We start from the raw sequence: 19431 nt of genomic DNA on the forward strand, positions 1-19431 counted from the left end.
TGAATTCTGTTAAGGCTGATGGTGCTCTATCATTCCCACCATAGGGGGTGATGCTTGAGCCAAGAAGGGCTGATGCTAGGGAAGTACATCAACTTATGCAACCATGAAGCACCAGCTTCCTCTTGGGGCAGCTTGTGCTCAGCATGAAGAGATTCCAAGAATGGGGCTGGATGGAAAGTATTGCCACATCGGAGCTGTCAGATGCAGGCACACTCTGGCAATTCCACCTTGCCTCAGCCATGGTCCAGTCCCAGGCACTCCCTGCTCCACTTGGACTGGGAGCCTGGAAAAACATGGGCTGCAATGCCACCACCTCATTATAGGATTGTGCCCTAGTGTAGTTAAGAAACTGTGATCCTTCCTCATCTATGATAAGCTGGTAGGAGAGATTGAAAGCGTGCTTATGTTGCTCTCATCAGACTGTCAGCCCTGCCCCCAACATACCCAAGACAGGGGGTGGGCCCGACAATACTTACCCCATGTAGATTTTTACTGTCTTAAGAACAGTCAAAGCAAATGAAGAATGATGTGTCCCTCACAATGATTTTGAAAGAAAAGCATTATAAAACCCTACAATTATTAGGGACCATATGTTGTAACTGTTTCTCCAATGCAGAAATTTCCTTTGCAAAATGCCTAAAAGTGGTCACCTAGTTTGTTTTTGAACATTTTCAAGGATGAGGGACTTATTACCTTACAAGGATAGCCCTAATTATTAGAAATTTTTTTTTAAATTTTGAGTCAAAATTTGTTACCTTATAAGGTCCACCCACAGGTCCTAGTTTCTCCATCTAAAGTAATGGACACGTGTAATTCAGGGGTGGGGAACATGTGGCCTCAAGACTACATGTGGCCCTCCAGGTCCTCAAGTGCCACTCTTCCACTGAATCCAAATTTCACAGAACATATCCCCTTGATAAAAGGATTTGTTCTGTAAAACTTGGACTCAGTCAAAAGGCCACACCCAAGGACCTAGAGGGCCACATGTGGCCTTGAGGCTGCAGGTTCCAAACCCACCCCTGAGTGGAATCTCTCAAATGTAAGCCCTTCAAATATCTGAAGACAGCTATCATATCTTCCTTAAATCTTCTGTTCTCTAGGCTAAACATCCCTAGTTCCTTCCTAAAGACCTAGTTCTGAACACTCCCTCTATCATCCTGGTTCCTTTCCTTTTGAATCTCATGTACATGCCACAGTTTGGGACGGGGGAGAAGTGAATTTGTAGGGTCTGAGTCTCTTGGATTGCTTATCTACACTGCCTGAGTTTTTGCTCAAAGTAATGGCTCAATCCGCTGCTAGATAGATTGATCCTAAGGGATCCCTATTGCACTTAGATAATAACTATCTTGGGTAAGGGTCCTTTCTGCTACTCCCTTTGCCAATCCTGTACACATTTCTAAATCCCACCTCCCAGGAAAGATTTCCTCCCTAGGAAAAGGCTTTTGAAAACCACACTGATCTGTCCTTCCTTGATCTGTCTTAAGGTAGACTGGAAATAGTAGTAGCCATAACTCCTTGTCATTTACCAGTTATATGGCTTTGGACAAGTCACTTAACCCCATGTGAGACTCAGTCTTCTTATTAGTATAATGGAATCATAATTCTTTTCTGTCCTACTTCCCACTCTTGGTGTGAGAAACTATAAAATCCTTCATAAATGTTAGGTGTTATTATTTTGTGTTGTATTTACTCTAAGTTCAGCTCCTTTTCATTGCTGACAAGGATATTGGGGGATATATAACAGGCAAATGCCATAAAACGAAATCCTGGGTCTCCAAAAAAAATCTTTGAAAAGGATTCCCCATACCCACTGTTGACCAAAGGAATGACATTGTATTCCACTTTGTTTAGGGTTGGGTAAGGTGTAGAGCTGAAACCCTAGGGGACAACAGGAGCAGGAGCTCATGTTTCTCACTTGTGTGCTAATAATTTCACATACATACCATTACCCCCTCTAATGTAACAAAGAGACAATAAAGGGCAGTAGAAAGAACTTGGGCCCTGAAGCCAGAGAAACTAGATTCAAATTCCACCTCTCACACTTACTTTTGTAACCTTGAGCAAGCCACTTAACCTCCCTGGGACTCAATTTCTTCCTCTGTAAAATAAGGACGAGTTCTAGACTTATCAATATGTGGTAATACTAATAAATTCTATTGCCATTGAGGATGAAAACTGTCTTTTGCATCACTTAGCACCATCATATGAAGGTTCAACAACTTCTTTTTGATGAGAACTTTTATTTCATTCCATTTTATCTTACTTGTAACTATTGTCCAAGTAGCCTTTGTTTGCTTAAAAATAATGAAAGAGGATGGTCCTTTCCCTATTCTCCCCTAAAGTTTCCCCCCATCATACAAGGTCTGATGTAATGGCATTCTCATGGTCAACAGTGGGTAGGGAGAATCCTTTTCAAAATTTTGCTTGGGGACCCAGGATTTAATTTCATGGCATTGCCTGTTTCATTATCTCCAAATCCTCTCATCAGTAAAGAAAAGGAGCTGAGCTTAGATTAGGAATGCAATGTGAAAGTGGTCATTCTGGCAACTGAAAGGGACATATTTTTCCTAAATCTCTTCTAATTTGGCACGTATGTCCAGAACAAATCTTGTGAATGAGCCTCAAGACATCTAAACAGATGTGCATGTGTCCGGGCGCCAACACACAAGATAGACAGAAAAGTGTGAAATGAGGTCATGCGATTTCAGCTTGCAAGATGCGGATGCAAAATTTGTTCTTCACAAAAGCCATCGACAGCCGCCACTCACGCATTTGAGTGTGACAAATTTTGAGACAAAAGACGAGGCTATAAATGAAGTCATTTAGCAAATATGTTGTTTGCAGCGGTCCAAAATTATTGTTTATGCGTACTGACTTGAAGACTAAAGAGAAACAAAAAACTTCAGAAATTCATTCTACACCTGTTTCCAAATATTTCCATTCTCTTCAATGGTGCAGTGTCAAAGCAAATTGAGTCTGTTTTATATTCTGAATACAGTCCACCAGCTAGGACATCAGAATGAACTGGATGGTAACAGTGTTTGCAGCAGTTAATACCCCAAAGCCATATTTTGAAATATGCTATGTCTTGTTTAATTTAGGATGAAGTACAATTTGAAAATATACAAATATTCCTTTTGGGAATGGACGGTAGGCACTAAGGCTAACTGGAAGGGATAATTGCATTTTTCAGAGCATGACTCTGCCAGTACTGACACAGTTGAGTTCAGTCTGAGAAATGAAAAAACAGCTTTCTACTTTTCATATTTCCATCAGTCTGGGTGGTGCCATAGTGTAATGGGATGAGTGCTGAGTCTGGAGTCCCAAGACCAGGGTTCAAGTCTTGACTCTCACATTATGCTGAAGTCATTCGATCCCTTTGGGCCTCAATTTCATCATCTCTAAAATGGAGATGACATGTACTACCTACTTAACAGTATTGGGAGATGAGGCTTTCACAAACTTTAAAAGAGTCTCATGAATCAGTAGAGTCAAAGCATCATTGAACTATATAAAATCATAAAGGGCATGAATGTGAATTGGCTTACTTGGTTACCCCCTGAAAAATGGAACTATCTTCCCTAATCTTCCTGAAAACAGGTGATTTGGGGGGAAAATGTTCCTTTCTACAGAAAGTAGGAAATATACACAACTCATCCCAACAATCCGCTTGACTCTTGAGAACACAGCTTGACCAAAGGGAAAGAACCAGAACTAGTTACTACTCTTTCCCATAGTCCTTAGCACTCTGTCTATTGAAATTATTTTGTATTATTGTATTATTTTTACTTTGCATTACTTTGTACTTACTTGCTTCTGTGTATGTTTATACTACCCACAGTAGTGGATTGTAAATTCCTGGAGGTCAGGGATTATTTCATTATTGTTTTTATATTCCTAGCACCTAGCATTAGTATCTTATGCAGAGTAGGTGCTTGATAGATGTTGGTTAACTCACATCTTTGTCGAGTTGAAAGTATATTGGTAAGAATGAAGATTCCACTTCAGAGAGTTGGTTAGTGGAGAGTTCCTAAATTTTCTTCTTGGACATTTCTCACATTTTATCAGTGATTTGGGTGAATTTATAGCAACTTGTTTATCAAATTTGCAAAGGACATGAAGCTAGAAGGGAGAGCTGCTACATGAGATAACAGAATCATGATTTAAGATGATCTTGACAGCCAAGTGGAAGCTAATAAGATAATATTTCACTGAGATAAATAGGAAGTTCTCTACTTGGATTAAAAACAGAAGGAAAACAAATGGCTGCACTAGCATAGGACAGGGAAGATATGGATAGAAGGAAATTCCTGTGAACAAAAATCTAGGGGTTCCAATGGATTGAAAACTCAATAGAAACTAGAAGTATAACATGGCAACTGAAATGGCTAATTCAGTCTTAAAGTTAAAGCAATAAAAAGGAAAGTCCAGGAGGAGTGAGGATGGTGACAGTCCCATTGTACTCTGCCATAGCCAATCCATACTCCATTTCCATGTGTCACATTTTGACCTCTCAAAAGTCAACAATGGCCTCTTGCTTACCAAATAAATGGCTTCTCTGTTCCCATCTTCTGCAGTACTTGACTGTATGGACCTCAAAACTTTCTCTTGCCTTGGCCACACCATCTCTTTTACCCCTCTCTCTGACAGCTCTTTCTCAATTTGTTTGGCCCAACATTTCCTATGCATAAACATTCCCAATAAAGGGCAGAGGTTCAATCCTCAGCCTCTTTTTCTTTCTACACTTTTCTGCCTCAATGATGTTTCCTACTCCTATATCTTCTGTTATCCTCTCTATGTAGATGACTCCAAAATCTACCTCTCTAACATGACATCTGTCCAGAGTCTCTAGACCACACTCTCAATTGCCTTATGTATATCATCTGAATCCTTCACAGAATTCATTGTACTAATTGTAAAATGTCCTTGAATACAACAGATTCCCCTCAGCGGACCACAACTGCGGATATCCACAGTAACGGGTAAGAGACCAGTCTTACAAAACACACTATAAAAATACAGTAGATGAAAATGCATATTTCACAGACTGTAAATTTATTTCATATTTCTTTCTCTCATGTATTCTGTGGTTCAGCCTATTTTTCTACTTGCTCTCCTCTGAAATCAGCTTTCCATGGTCTTGCCTATTTGCCTTGTTTTGACCATGCTTAAAATGCCTTCCCTCCACCTCTAGAATTCGTAAAATTCTTTCATTCCTTCAAGGATTAGCTCAAGTGAAACCTCACGTAGAAGTTTTTCCCATTCTCCTCAGTTGCCAGTACTCTTCCCTTTTCTTCAAATTGTCATGAATATACTTACCTGTGTACACATAGTATCTCCTCAGTAAATTGGTTGTAAGGTACTTCAGAGCAGAGATGGGTTTTCCTTTTGTCACTGTATCCCCTGCCCTTTGCACAGGAGAAGAGTTTAATAAATACTTGGTGGATTGGATTGCTATGGGGAGTCTGTCATATGTTTTCACTGATCTCCAACTGCTTCCCCCAAAGTCCCTTTCTTAGACATTGGTAATCTCCTGATGATGTCAGATGACTACAAATCAGTGGATAGTGAATTACGAATAACCTGATGGTTAATATAAATCTGAAGAGTGACCCTCAGCAGGCTCTAACATGTTACTAATGCTCTGGACAAGACAAATGTATCAAAGGCATCATCAACGCCATATATAACTACAAAAAGGCTAGGTGGCCATGCAGTGAGAATGAGATGGCAGATGGACATCTGGAGAGGAGAGGAAAAAACAGGGACAAGCATTTATGAAGCAACTACTATGTGTCAGGTATTGTACTAAAGGGCTTTATAAATATTATCTCATTTGATCCTTACAACAGCCCTGGGATTTAGGTACTATTGGTACCTATTTTACATTTGAGAAAACTGAGGCAAAGGGAAGTTAAGTGACCACTCCAGGGTTGCACAGCTAGGAAGTTCCTAAGGTCAGATTTGAATTAAGGTCTTCCTAGTTCCAAGCCTAGTGCTCTATCCACTGAGCCACCATTCTGCCTCACACTGGTGTGTGTGTGTGTGTGTGTGTGTGTGTGTGTGTGTGTGCGTGTGTGTGTGTGTGTATTACTAAAAAACAAGTGTATAGCCTCTATATACTTTTTTCTATACACTACTGGGAATTGGCCCCTCTGTGGAGAATTTGTTGGAAAACATGAATACAAATTCCACATTGAAGAGGTAGAGGAGTTACAATCTGCATGGGAGAAGAGAATATCTAATTCTGTCCATATACATTATCCACATGATAAAACCTTGGATTCAGCTGGGCACTGATCCATCCATTTTACAGTGGAAGATACTTATGCCTCTTCCACTGATGTAAACAGATTGTCATTGTTGCTGTTTGTCTTTTGCTCTGGAAGAGGACCAATGACATCATGAGAATAATATATTATGCCTCATTTATAAGGGGCTCAGAAAGTAAAGCTCTTATGTCTCTGGATGACTATTCGTATAATAACAGATGAAATTTATATAGCATGGTAAGGTTTGCAAAGTGCTTTAAATACATATTCTCTTATTTGATCCTCACAATAACCCTATGAGGTAGATCCAATTATTATTCCCATTTTTATGCCTAAGGAAATGGGGACTTAGAACTTCGTAGCTGACTTATCTAGGAACATATAACTAGTAAGCATCTGACGTAAGATACAAACGGCAGTCATCTTGATTCCAAGTCTAGCATTCTATTCACCACATCAAACAAAATTCAGTATGTGTTGGTATTTGCTTTCTTTCAACTGTTTCTAAATATATTCTCTCCATAAGGCATGGATGGTGAACATTTCCCAGTAGTAAAAATACTGGAGTTTATTAGGGAAATCATGGAATTCTATTTAAATATAAAAATATTCCTAAGTACTATTTGATCATGTTGAGTAACAAATAATGACCACTTGATTGGGGTTGGGGTTGGGGGAACCCTTCCTCATAATAAGAGCTATCCTAAAGTAGAACAGGCTGCCTCAGAAGGGAGTGGGTTTTCACCCACTGGAAGTCTCTGACTAAAATTTGGACGGCCACTTGTCAGATATACTGAGGAAATCCTTGGTCAAGTCTAGACATCCACTGAGATTCCTTCCAACTCTCTGTGGGTTCCTGGAATGCTGTGTGTAAAGAGATTCATAAATTCAGTGGAGAGTTGGGGTTAGGTGACCTTTGACCTCACTCCCACCCCCCAAATTCTGGTATTCTTATGTTCCTTATGTTTACATAATTTCCTGTCTTCCCAAATACTCATTCATTCAACAAACATTTATTAAGTGCCCACAGAACACTGTATACCCACACGCCGGTAGAAATTCAATGACTAGATATTACATGAGAGGGAGCATGAAGTAATAGATAGAGAGCTCAGAGTGAGGACAACCTGGTTCTGGATTCAAATACTGTCTCAAATACATTCTTTCTATGTGTTCCTGGACAAGTTACACAACCTTTAGCAACCCTATACAATTCTCTATAAGTTAATGAATAGTTGCTGATCTATAATATGTAGAAGGAATTTACTCAGCAAGGAATTTCAGGATCCAGACAAGAAAATAAAGAATAATATGTTATTCCTGTTCACACTTTGGGTAAGTTGAACTCAGTTGGGGGGACAAAACATAAACAGCTAACTTTGCAAAACAAAGAACTACTTGGCACTTGACGGGGGAGGTCATGCTTAGAAATTGCATTACTAGTCATTTAAGTGAATTTGCAATGACTAAAGATGAATAGAGAAATTCCTTTTCATTTAATATGAAGCCAAAGGCATCAGGTTGACCAAAGGAAGGGATATGACAGAGAGCATTGCCCAAGAGTTTTATCTTGCCTAGGAGCCAGCAACCTTAGTCACATAACTCAGACTTTAAATCCTCTCTGGCATCAGATTTCTTTGTCATTAATGCCAGAATTCATTTATAAATATCAAAGAAAACTGAAACTGTTCACTTGGGGACTTATGTCTTGGGCACACTTATTACTGAAAATCACTGCTCTCCTACAATATTTGTTTTGTGGCTATCCCAGTGGAGCACATGGATAATGGCACTCCTAAATACCCATGGAGCTTCTAACCACATGGACACAATGAACTTATTACTTAGTTGCATAGTCTGAAAGACATGATCAGATGACCCCATTGTAAATGGGCATCGCTCTACATGAAAATCAGTAAGTAAAACCGCATCCTTGGCTTCAATAAAGCATAGATCAAGCCCCTGATGAATCAGAGCGGCAAGACCTATAAAGGACTCCTTATAAGGGACCTGACTCAACTGGTACCTGACCAAGGCTCCTAGGTTTAGAGTTTTTTTAAATTGGTTTTGTTTTGTTTTTGAAACTGAGTATATATTGTTGAGACTAGCAGCCACTCATGAACCTAACCCCATTGCTGACTGATGTGGAAGCTTCAACCTGCTTCATTTCTGACCAAGGCAAGTTCACCCTCATTAAACAGCCTGGTGGCCCCTTCTTCCTCAGGGCTCACCGTATTGGTGTCGAATTTAGTGGGGATCCCTGATTGGCTTCTGTGACTCAGAACTCCCCAATTTAAGCAATCCAGTAATCCCAGCCTCCCCTAGTAACAGGGATTACTGCTATCAGGTGCCACACCATCTGTAGAAACTTGAACATGGATTTGAACATTAACATCGACTCCCATTATGATGAAATATATGCTTCCACTGATGTATATTACCCGCGCTGGTGGATTAGACAAGTGGCATGGAATAGCCAAAAAGAATTTCTAATGGGATTGAAATATAACACAGAACTTTTTTTAACCGGACTTAACTTCCTAATTATGTTTGACTTGGACTAATACTTGAGCAGTTCGTGTTCCCTGAGCAAAAGTATCCTGGCTGATAGACAGAGAAAACAGTCCAGAAAATGGCTGGGAGGCAAACCAGCCTGGGAATTTCATATTTTCTGCAGATTATACATAAAGTAGATAATTAACATAGGGCTAATTGAAAAAACAGCTAGGTGGCACAGTGAATAGGGTTCAGGGCCTGGAGTCAGGAAGACCTGCGTTCAGATCTGGCCTCAGATACTTTTTAGTTGTATGACCCTGGACAAGTCACTTAATCCTTTTTGCCTCATCTATAAAATGAGTTGGAGAAGAAAATGGCAAAGCACTCCAGCATCTTTGCCAAGAAACCCCAAATGGGTCAGTAAGAGTTGGACACAATTGAACAAATTGAAAACTGACCATAAACCAAACAGAAATGCTCCAGACCTTCAAGAATTCAGAATTTCTTTGAGTATATTGGCAAATATTAATGATTACCATGCCTCAGGAGACAGCCTTCATGAGTTTTTCTGGCCAAAATCAATCACCACCTGTTGGCGAACCTCTCCAAATATATTTAGGTAATGTTTTACAGTTGGCAAAGCACTTGCTGTCCATGACTTTCTTTGAGTCTCACAAAACTCTAAAAGGTACAATAGCTAGTACAGGTATTATTAACCCCATTTTACAGATGAGGCAACTGAGGCTCAGACTTTCAGAGGGGAAGAGATTTTAACTTCCAAAGTAAAGACAGAGAAGATATTTGAAAGTGGATCTTACTGACATGGACCCAACAGAACCCTGACATGTCTACCACTACATCACACTGCTTCTTTTAGCTATCCTGGTCTTTAGACAACCTATCAATAGGTCACAGTCAGACCCCCTAGAGTTTGGTAGGACCTACTGGCATTCACAGGCCATTGGGATAATTTCAAAGAATTCTAAATGATCTTTATATCATAAGAAAGCATCACAGCAGGGTTTTTGTGGCAGAAGAAAAGAGTAAATTAGCTAAAAAGCATCACAAAAATAACCAATACAACTTATTGAAAGGATCCCTCAGTTGTGGCTTCTAAGATTCTTAGAAAGCTCTGTACAAACTGAAGGGAAAAGAGGAGTTTAATTATCATTAAATGCCAGTGTACAATTGGAAACCTCAGATAAATCAAGATAATTTTGCTTCTCAAACCGGTAGCTCATATCCTGATGGATGGGGAAAATTAAACATGAAAGGGAGCCACCCACTCAAGGCATGTAAACCTGAAATTAAATTTAAAAATATGTGTCACATGAAAAAGCTACACCGAGAGAGGCTTCTTATATGGAATATTAAGTAGTTCATCATGTTTGCTTGAGAGAAGAAAAGCAGTGATTTCTCTGTTGTGTAACAAAGACCAAATATTTGTCAATTACCATTTGGTATCATAACACACAGGGTTCCATATAATCAAGAGAAAATTGAGTGCAGGATTTGAAACACGTGTCTTCGGGATGGATGCCAAGCTGTAACAGTGTCTTCTGGAAGCTGTTTGGCCAAAATGGGTGATCTTAGCTTGTGAAGATGTTGGTTCCCTGAGCAAAAGTATCCTTAAAAGCTCAGGGCTTCCATTCAGCCAGTTTGTTCATCTATCACACCTTACTTCTGTACAGTTTTAGCCACCGCTAGGACCTTTTCTCTCCCTTTTCATTCTCCCCTGCATTCAAATTTCATGGAATCTCCTAAACAAATGTATACTGAAGGACTCAGAGAATGCACATTTTCTCACCTCCTTTACCCTAATAAGATAAAAGTAGCATACCTGAAAGAGTTAAGTAATCCTACCTAATTGCCTACTGGGAGATTTTTCATTATTTTTGAAAGATAGCTAGCTTCAGAGAAACATGGGAAGACTTAGATGAACTGATTCAGAGTGAATAAGCAGAACAAGGAAAACAATATACACATACAAAGGCTGCAACAATTTAAGCAGAATGATAAATAAAATGAAACTGAACACTGTAATTATAATGACAAAACTTTGCCCTGGGGAAGAGATGAGAAAAGGGGCTTCCTTTCTTTCCTTAGTGAAATGTATTATTATAACTATGGAATGTTGTTGATATTGCTATTACGTGGATTTATTGGTTGATTTTGCTGAACTGTTGTTTTTCTTCTAAATATGTGTTACACAGAAAGCCTAGGTGCAGGGACAGAGATAAAGGGAGGAGGTATATTTGGGAATTAATGTTTTGTAAAAGCAAAGATGCATCAATAATTTTTTAAAAATATGATTAAGGGGAAGTTGGAGTGTCTTACTTTGTTCTCAAACAAGTGGGATATGGTTCCTCAGAATGGTAGGTGAACTCTCTGCCAGATGTCAGATGTAGAAAGGACATTAATCTTGGGAATCACTGTACCCGAACATGGATTTTTTGAAAGGAACTTTCCTGAAGTTGTAAAACAACAGGTCTTTGTTCCCTGGACAAACTTTTTATGAGTTTAGAAGTTAGCACATGTGATGTAAAGGACCACTAATTTCAATAAAAAGGTCCTTAGTTCTAATGAGGCAATGCTATGCCATAATGGACCAAGAACTATATCTCCTGATAGATGGCATAAACCTGGAGGCCTTCTCTTCTATGGTGGCAAACACTTGGCCCAACAACTAAAGAAGATTTGCTGAGCAACAATGGACATGTACAATGGAAAGAGGTACTTGATGTTCCAAGGTAAGAGTGATATAGGACTGCCAGGGGAGCCAGAAAAGGGCTACAGGAGGTGTCCCATCTGACAACCCCTGGGGGGAGCAGCACGCTGGAAGATGAACTGCCTGGCTTCTCAGGACAGTAATCCTATGACCGAGAGTCAATAAAGACCTTGAGGAAAGTGTTGCTTATGAGAAGGGGGCAGGGAATGGAGGGTGGGTTCTATGTTCTCCAAAGGCTCCAATAGGCATTTGTTTTATATTCTTTCTTTCAAGATTTCAATAAAACTACCCTTCTTTCACTCTGTGAACTTGCATGGGGGATGTAAGAGGATATAGGGTGGTGTCACATAATGATTTGCCAACGTTGTCTGGGTGCTAGGAATGAGAGAACTGAGAATTCTCCCAATGTGACCTGGAACCTAGCTGTCTGGAGTCCTCAGACAGTGTTACAAAAGTCAGAAGATCCCAAAAGAGAACTCTGAGGCAATTCATCTGCTAATATCACAAACGTCAAAAAAGTTTTATGTGAGATGGACTTATACTCAGAGAGCATGGATCATCTTCAGCCTGGAAAGAAGGCAAAGATGACATTTTGATGAACTTAAAGCTTATGTAGGGGTTCCTCACAAGGTTCTTTTGAACTTTTAACCTTTAGGTCACAGGTGTGCTACAAATTTATTTCTGAATTTTTAAGCAGTATCTAAATGCAAACATTTACATCTTAAGAGAACTCCATGACACATACAACCTTCTTTTTTTTTTCTTTTCAGATTCTGTGGCGAATATAAAATGGCTGTTGTATACAAAATTCAACTCTGTCCTAAGGAAAATAGGTTCTACATCTATGTTGACTATTACAAGATTTCCTGTTCATTACTAGAAACAGCCAGATGTTTTCTATCTTCCAACTTCAACAAGTATTTCCCAAGCATCTGCTTTTCAAAAGGTATTATACTAAGCACTAGGTATAAAATGAATCCATTAATCAAAATGCATTTATTAAGTACCTACTATGTGCTATGTACTAGAATTTGAGAATACAAGTTCAAAGAATAAAACAATTCCACACTTGCAGGGAGCTTCCATCACAAAATTACAAAATGGAAGAGACAATTTTATCTATTTATAGAATAAATATGAAGTGAATAAATACAAAGAAATTCAAAGAAGTTAACTGCAAGATAGTTTGGGAGGGAGGGCATTCATCATTAAAGGATCATGAAAAGCTTCATCCAGAAGATGGTTCATGAGCTACATCTTAAAGGAAGATAAAAGATATGACAGTGAACCTGATCTCAAAGAAATGACAATTTAATGGGCTAGAAACAATGACGTTAGTACATTAAGATACAAAAAGAGAGAGAAGTGCAAGGGAGCTGTCCGGGCAAAGTGCTATCAGAAATTAGATAATGGAAAGCCCACTTTCACCTAGGATAATTAGGAAGACTTCAAAAAGAGAATGTACCACTTGAGTTGGGCATTAAACAACAGGAAGGACTTCAAAAGAGACCAAGGAAAGGTGACGTTGGTTATTGGGGATAGAAACAAGGAGACAGAAGAGGGAAGGGAAAGAATGGGATGTGGAAAGGAGTCTAGAGTGGGTGCAATGTGGATTAGAAAAGGATGAAAAAAAGATCTTGAAGGACATCAAATGTTAGCTTCAGCTGTTTATAACTTACTCCTTAGGGGAAAAGGAGTCACTGAATTTTAAGGGGAGGAGCAATATATTCTTAATGGTTTATTCATAGGATCATAGTCTACCAGCTGGAAGGGACCTCAGAGGTCATTCAGCCTAACCCATTGATTTCATAGGTGAAGACAGCAAGACCTAGAAACACTAATTGATTGCCCAAGATTACACAGTTGTAAGGAGCAGATCTAAGAGTCAAACTTAGGTCCACTGAACCATGTTGCCTAGAAAATGACATGAAGAATGAATTAGAGAAGGGTTAAACCAGAAGCCAGACAACCAGATAGGAGACTACAGCAACAGTAACATCAAGAAAAGACGAGAGCCTGAACTAAGGATAGTTGCAATAGGAGAGGAAAGGTGGAGACCAAATTGAGACATCTTGGTAAGGTTGAAATGGTAAGATGTGGCGACAGATTGGAAGTAGTGTGTGTGTATGTTTGTGTGTGTGTGTGTGTGTGTGTGTGTGTGTGTGTGTTTGAGAGAGAGATAGAGACAGAGACACAGATAGAGACAGAGACAGAGAGGGACAGAGTGGGAAATAGAGGAACAGAAACAGAAAGACAAAAGGATAGAGGGAGAGAGGTTAGAGGTGTCCAACATGACTGAGGGTTTGGAGTGCTTATCAACAGAAACAGGGACATTAAGGGGGATCATCATGTTTTGAGGGGAAGACAAGAAGTTATCAAGTTTATGGTACCACCTGGTACTTGAAATCCAGGAGAAAATAATTAGCAAGCAGGAAGAACTAATGGATCTTAACCTCAGAGGAGAGATGGGTAGAGATATACTATTCTATCCACTTGGATAAAAAAACAGAGCTATTTGAGTTTAGCAATAAAGAGGACATTACTGTCTTTGAAGACAGCTGTTTTTTATTAGAGTGGTTGAGAAAGAAGTCAAATTGCAGCAGGTAGAGGAATAAGGCAGTAGCATTTGGACTGTTTGGACAGTTTGGACTGTTTCTTCTAGAAGTTTGGCAGGAAAGGAGAAGACGGAAATATGACAACTGCTTTAGGAAGTAGTGGGGTTAATGGATGATTTTTTTTTAGAATAAGGAAAACCCAGGCATATTTGTAGTCTGAATTAAAGGAAGGAGGGTCTATGAAAGCACTTTCGGCTCATCAAATAACACTGAGGGAAGGTCACAATGAGGGTGAAGAACTGGTATAGAAGAAGTAAGGTATAGAAGAGGAGAACAGACAAGACACTGGGTAGTGAGAAAAATTTCAGGTCTTGGAAGAGGAAACATTTTTGAGCGATGTAAAGGGCTAAGGTATAACCATCTTCATGGGTAGCTGAAATAGAATGGAGTTAGAGGTCACAGGAGTTGAGACATTCAAGAAACTGTCAGGATCAATTTCCTAGAAAGGTCATTAGTGTAGATACTGAAATCTTCCCATATGATTTCAGGAGAAGAAATAGAGAGAAAGACTCTGAATTAGGGGCTAGCATCTTAGAAGGGATTCATGAGAATGTTATGGTACACCAACTTCAAAGGACATCACTTGTTAGATAATGGTGTCAGAGCATGAATGTGGAAGTGGCAATGGTCAGTGATGAACAAAGCAAAATGTTAACAGCACCTCCAGGCTGTGTGAAGGAAGGATAGAACTGAGATGAGTTCTGAAGATCTGAAATCCTTAAAAGTTCCAAATTTCAAAGTTTAAGAAGACAAAGATGTTATGAAGACCCTATGTAAAAAATGGGGCAGCTAGGTGGTGCTGTGGAGAAAGCACTGGGTCTTGAGTCAGGAAGACCTGGGTTCAAGTTTGATTTTATATGCTTACTAGCTGTGTGACACTGGGTATGTCACTTGACCCTGTTTGTCTCAATTTCCTTGCCTATAAAATGAACTGGAGAAGGAAATAGCAAATCACTCCAGTATCTTTGCCAAGAAAACCCAACAGAGTCAGATACAACTGAACAATGAAATATAAGAAAATGGTATCAAGCCTGAAACATTCTGAGAAAAAGCCAAAAAATTCAGGCATTTAGAGATTTTATAAAAAAACGTAATGTGATTTAGCAAGCCTTATGTTATAGATATTTTACAGGTTTTATTTCCTGGAAAGTAGCAGCATGGCATAGTAGAAAGAGAATTGCCCTCAGAGTCAAGATGAACTAAGTTCTGACCCTTAACAACTGAGAGATGGCAGGCAAGACACAACCTCTCAGAACCACAGACAATTCCCTAAGGCTCTGAGTTCCAGAAAAGGTGCTTACCTACCTAGGAAGAGGGAGTTTCCTCATTCAGAAATTCCCTTTATCAACAAATCCATAGGTCCCATCTCTATCCCTGTATCTTGGAATGTAGGTATCATGTCTTATAAATCTCTCAGTCTCCCCAAAGCATCTAGCACTGGGCTAGGAATAGTAGATGTTTGTTAAATGAATGACTGAGTCTTGAATTGAGTGAACAGATTCATGGGCTTGCTAAATTACATGGGTTTTTTTTGTAAAAATTTTAAATGCCTAGGGTTTTTTTTTTGTCTTTTCTAATTTTTATAAGGAAGTAACACACACTCAGGGAGTTTTAATAATTACCCAGGTTCACACAGTGTCAAGGCGTGGGATTTGAACCCAGGCCCTTTGACTCTAATATACTTGTCACCATACCATTCTGTTCTCAGGATAGAATAATTCCACATATTCACAAATGGGTCATTAGGGAAATTGTCCTAGAGTTATTCAAAATGGAATGGGCTGTCGTTATAAATAAATACCAACTTTATAACAGATTCATATACAAGAACCCCTCTCTGCCATTACCACTTTGGGAGCTTTTTCCAGGGGAGTTGCTATTCTCTTACATTCCCTCTTTCCATATCTATAGTCATCATCCCTTACCTCTCCTGGGCTGCTGGAGACCCCAAACGCACTTATGCTGTAGTAAGAGCAGTTGATGATATCCCCAATCTCAAAACCCACCAGTTCCCACTGAGTTGCTGTGAGAGAGAATTACTTTAGGATATTCTAAAATGAGTTTATATTCTAGCAACCTGTCTGAACTCTGAGAAGCAGCATTATTTGACCTACCAATCAGGAAAAATTCCCCAAAGCTCAAGAGCTGGAAATGTTCTCCCACAGAGGTAATCGTGTCCAACTTCTTCCTGAGCTGTGAATTTCCTCTACTACAACTTTAACAGGTGGTCCCCCTGCCTTAGCCAGAAAACCTCCAGTGACAGAAAGCTCCGGAGGCAGCCTATACTACTTCAAGACATAGTTTACTATAAGAAGAGTTTCTTAACAATTATTCAGAGAATAGAGTACCAGAATTATTCTCCCTAGAATTAAAACACATTGCCTCTTAGAAAAGTGCCCATAGGTAAGGCATGCCCCAAAAAGCAAAGCCTACACTGTGGGCAGCATAAAAAGGAAAATATTTCACATGTGGAAAGAGACATTTTTTTCTCCACAAATTTATTTTCGTTTTAATTCTTTCCATTTTACCCACTGAGATCACCTAATGGCATTCAATAGTCTTACTCATTTGAAGCATCAGTTTGGAGCTGGGCATTCATATGTACACCCCACCCAAACGGACATTCCAAGCATCCATCTTCATCAATCCTTATTATGACTTTTCCCCTCTTGTCTGCCCATCATCAATGTATTTTGTAAGCCTCAACATACTTTATGAACAGGAAGGACATTTCTATGTTACACTGGGATCTGCCAGTGAATGATTTCATAGCAAGCTCTCTTATGTACAAAGATCACTTTCTCCTTCTCCATTTATGTTAAGGAATGAAAAGCAGTTGCAGCCTGCAACTTTTACCAAATTCCTTAAGGAACAGCAGTTAGCAAGTCCCGTTAGATTCTCTCCAGTCACCATCCTGCTGTTTGGACATCATTGATTTCCCCTGATTTTCTCTAGAAATGCCTAGGGTCTGGGCATGGAGGGGGTAAGATTTCTTACCTTCCGTGTTCTGAGGGAGGATGCCAGCAGAAATCAGTGCTTGCCAGAGCAGGACAGACAAGCCCCAGGACCCCCAGTTCTGCCTAAAAGAGTTTGTCAAGGAAAAGGAATAGGTTAAGATGGAAAGGATATGACCAGCTGCTTTAGGAGAAAGAAGAAAACGGAACTTGTACCTTGCGAGCATTTTTGAAAAGTTTGCTGAAAGAGCCTAAGTGAACGAACTCTGGTTGCATGAGCTTGCACTTAGGGAAGAGAGAGAGGAAAAAGTCGCAACAAGTTAAATCCGTTGTGTCTTGGTCTGCATCGGGAGGAGAATGAAACAAAGGCAGCTCTCAGGGTCTCCGGCTCTTCAGTGACTCATTGCGATCAGCGCTGCAGCTCTGAAATCTGACTCCTTCCAGCGCTGCCTTTTAGACCACCGCCCTAACTCCTTAACTGTCTTTCCCACCTTATTCACTTAAGTGGGTTTTCTTCCTACCTTTTCCTCCTGTTCTCACTATAGTCAGGATATGGTGTGTTACATATACAGTCTCTCCACACCCTTTTTCTTCCGTTGACACCTTCACGCCCCTTTCCAATAAAATATGACCTTTGACATCCTTTTTGGATATAGGCAGCATTATGTAACTAACAGTGCATGGAATGCCAAAGTTTTATAGTTAGGCTTTAAAAATAAATTTTGCCCAGCTGTGACTTAGGTATACTTCAATCTGTACAGGATATATAAAGATCAAAGCCAATGACAAAATTGTCTAATCTAAATTGGAAGAAGAACATGAATCGGACCTTTGATTTCACTGGCATAGATTAGAGGCAGCAAGGGGTTATTGCCAGAGTTGACCTTAAAGCCAGGAAGATCTGAGTTCGAGATACTGCCTTTGACAAATACTGGCTCTGTCATTCTGGGCATGTCATTTAACCTCTCAGTGCCCAAGTAACTTTCAAAGACTAAAAGCTGCAAAGAAGGTGTCAAACTGAAATGATAAAAAGAGTTTCCTCATCTGGGAAGTCTAAATAAATTACTGGTTTTTAGGACTTCGATGGTATGAGCCAATGAAAATACATAGTGATCACTAGACTTGTCTCACTAGGTAATGATGTCCATGTAAAATGTTCTTATTTTAGATAGCTAGTTTTTATTTAAAATTTTGAGCTTTTAGATACAAATACAGCAGATTATTCTGTACCATGTGTGACCTTGGTCAAGTCACTTAATTGTTCCTTTGAAACTTAAGCTTTTCATTCATTCATTCAATCCAATCAATCAGTATTTACCTACTATGTGTCAGGTACTACAGTAGGTAGCAGAGATTCAAAGAAAAAGTATAACAGTCCCTGTCCTTAGGAGCTTTCTGAGAGAAACAGTTATAATTGCTAGGGTTTGTATAGCATTTTAAGATTTCTGTGTTATACATGCATTCATATACGCATACATACATATCAAATGAGATTCTATATATATGTATATAATCAAATGAAGACTAAATGAGATATGTATACATCAAATGATATTTATATGTAATACAAATGTGTATATATAAATTTCATCATTTGATTTTGTGTATAAATTTTCATTTGAAAATTTTCATATATGTATACATGAAACTATGTATACACATATATCAGTTTACAACTAATTAGAGAATTAAATTGTCAAAATCGATAAATACACACAAATATACAATGTATATATACATTTTCATATATGAATGTATAGTGCTATATAATCTGTTATGAAATATATGCAATATTATATAGTACATATCTCTATATAGTACTATATAATTTCATATAACATACGTATATAGTGTTTTTCAAACCATATATACACTATATACATGATATATAATGTATACATGTATAATTACACACATATATTAGATGCTGTGTATATAAATGCATATATACATACATATATGTTGTATGTGTGTATATGTATATATAATTACACACACATCATACATTCTATATATAATCTCACTAAATGAGATTATATATACATATACACATACATACGTTCTATATAATCTCTTTTATCTAAACATATACATACATATGTGTATGAGTATATGTGTATGTACACACACACCTACATATGTAATCTCTTTTGATCCTTACCACAACTCTGGAAGGTAGATATTATCCCTATTTACACTTAAGGATACTGTGGCAAACAGGGGTTAAGTGATTTGTCCAGGGCGACACAGCTAGTACTTGCCTGAGTTGAGGATTCAAACTCAGGTTTTCCTGACTCCAGGCCCATCTCTGGCAGCATCTCCTACAGAACCTAACTGATAAAACAACATCTATCTATTCATCTCTC

The 19431-nt window shown here is 38.9% G+C and overlaps 1 protein-coding gene across 2 annotated transcripts in view; it reads right to left on the reverse strand.

Annotated features, from left to right (window-relative positions):
• Positions 1-17629, reverse strand: part of COL15A1 (collagen type XV alpha 1 chain) — a 193837-nt gene extending 176208 nt beyond the window's left edge. For both annotated transcript variants that reach the window (XM_072604723.1, XM_072604714.1), the window contains exons 1-2: positions 17282-17629; positions 17109-17191 (exon numbers count right to left, since the gene is read on the reverse strand). In XM_072604723.1, the coding sequence (XP_072460824.1) occupies positions 17109-17191; positions 17282-17292 (94 nt within the window). In that variant the 5' untranslated portion in view covers positions 17293-17629. The remainder of the gene's footprint in view (positions 1-17108; positions 17192-17281) is intronic.
• Positions 17630-19431: the final 1802 nt, after the last annotated feature.

The sequence above is a fragment of the Notamacropus eugenii genome, chromosome 1 (assembly GCF_028372415.1).
Source record: "Notamacropus eugenii isolate mMacEug1 chromosome 1, mMacEug1.pri_v2, whole genome shotgun sequence".
Lineage (NCBI taxonomy): Eukaryota > Metazoa > Chordata > Mammalia > Diprotodontia > Macropodidae > Notamacropus > Notamacropus eugenii.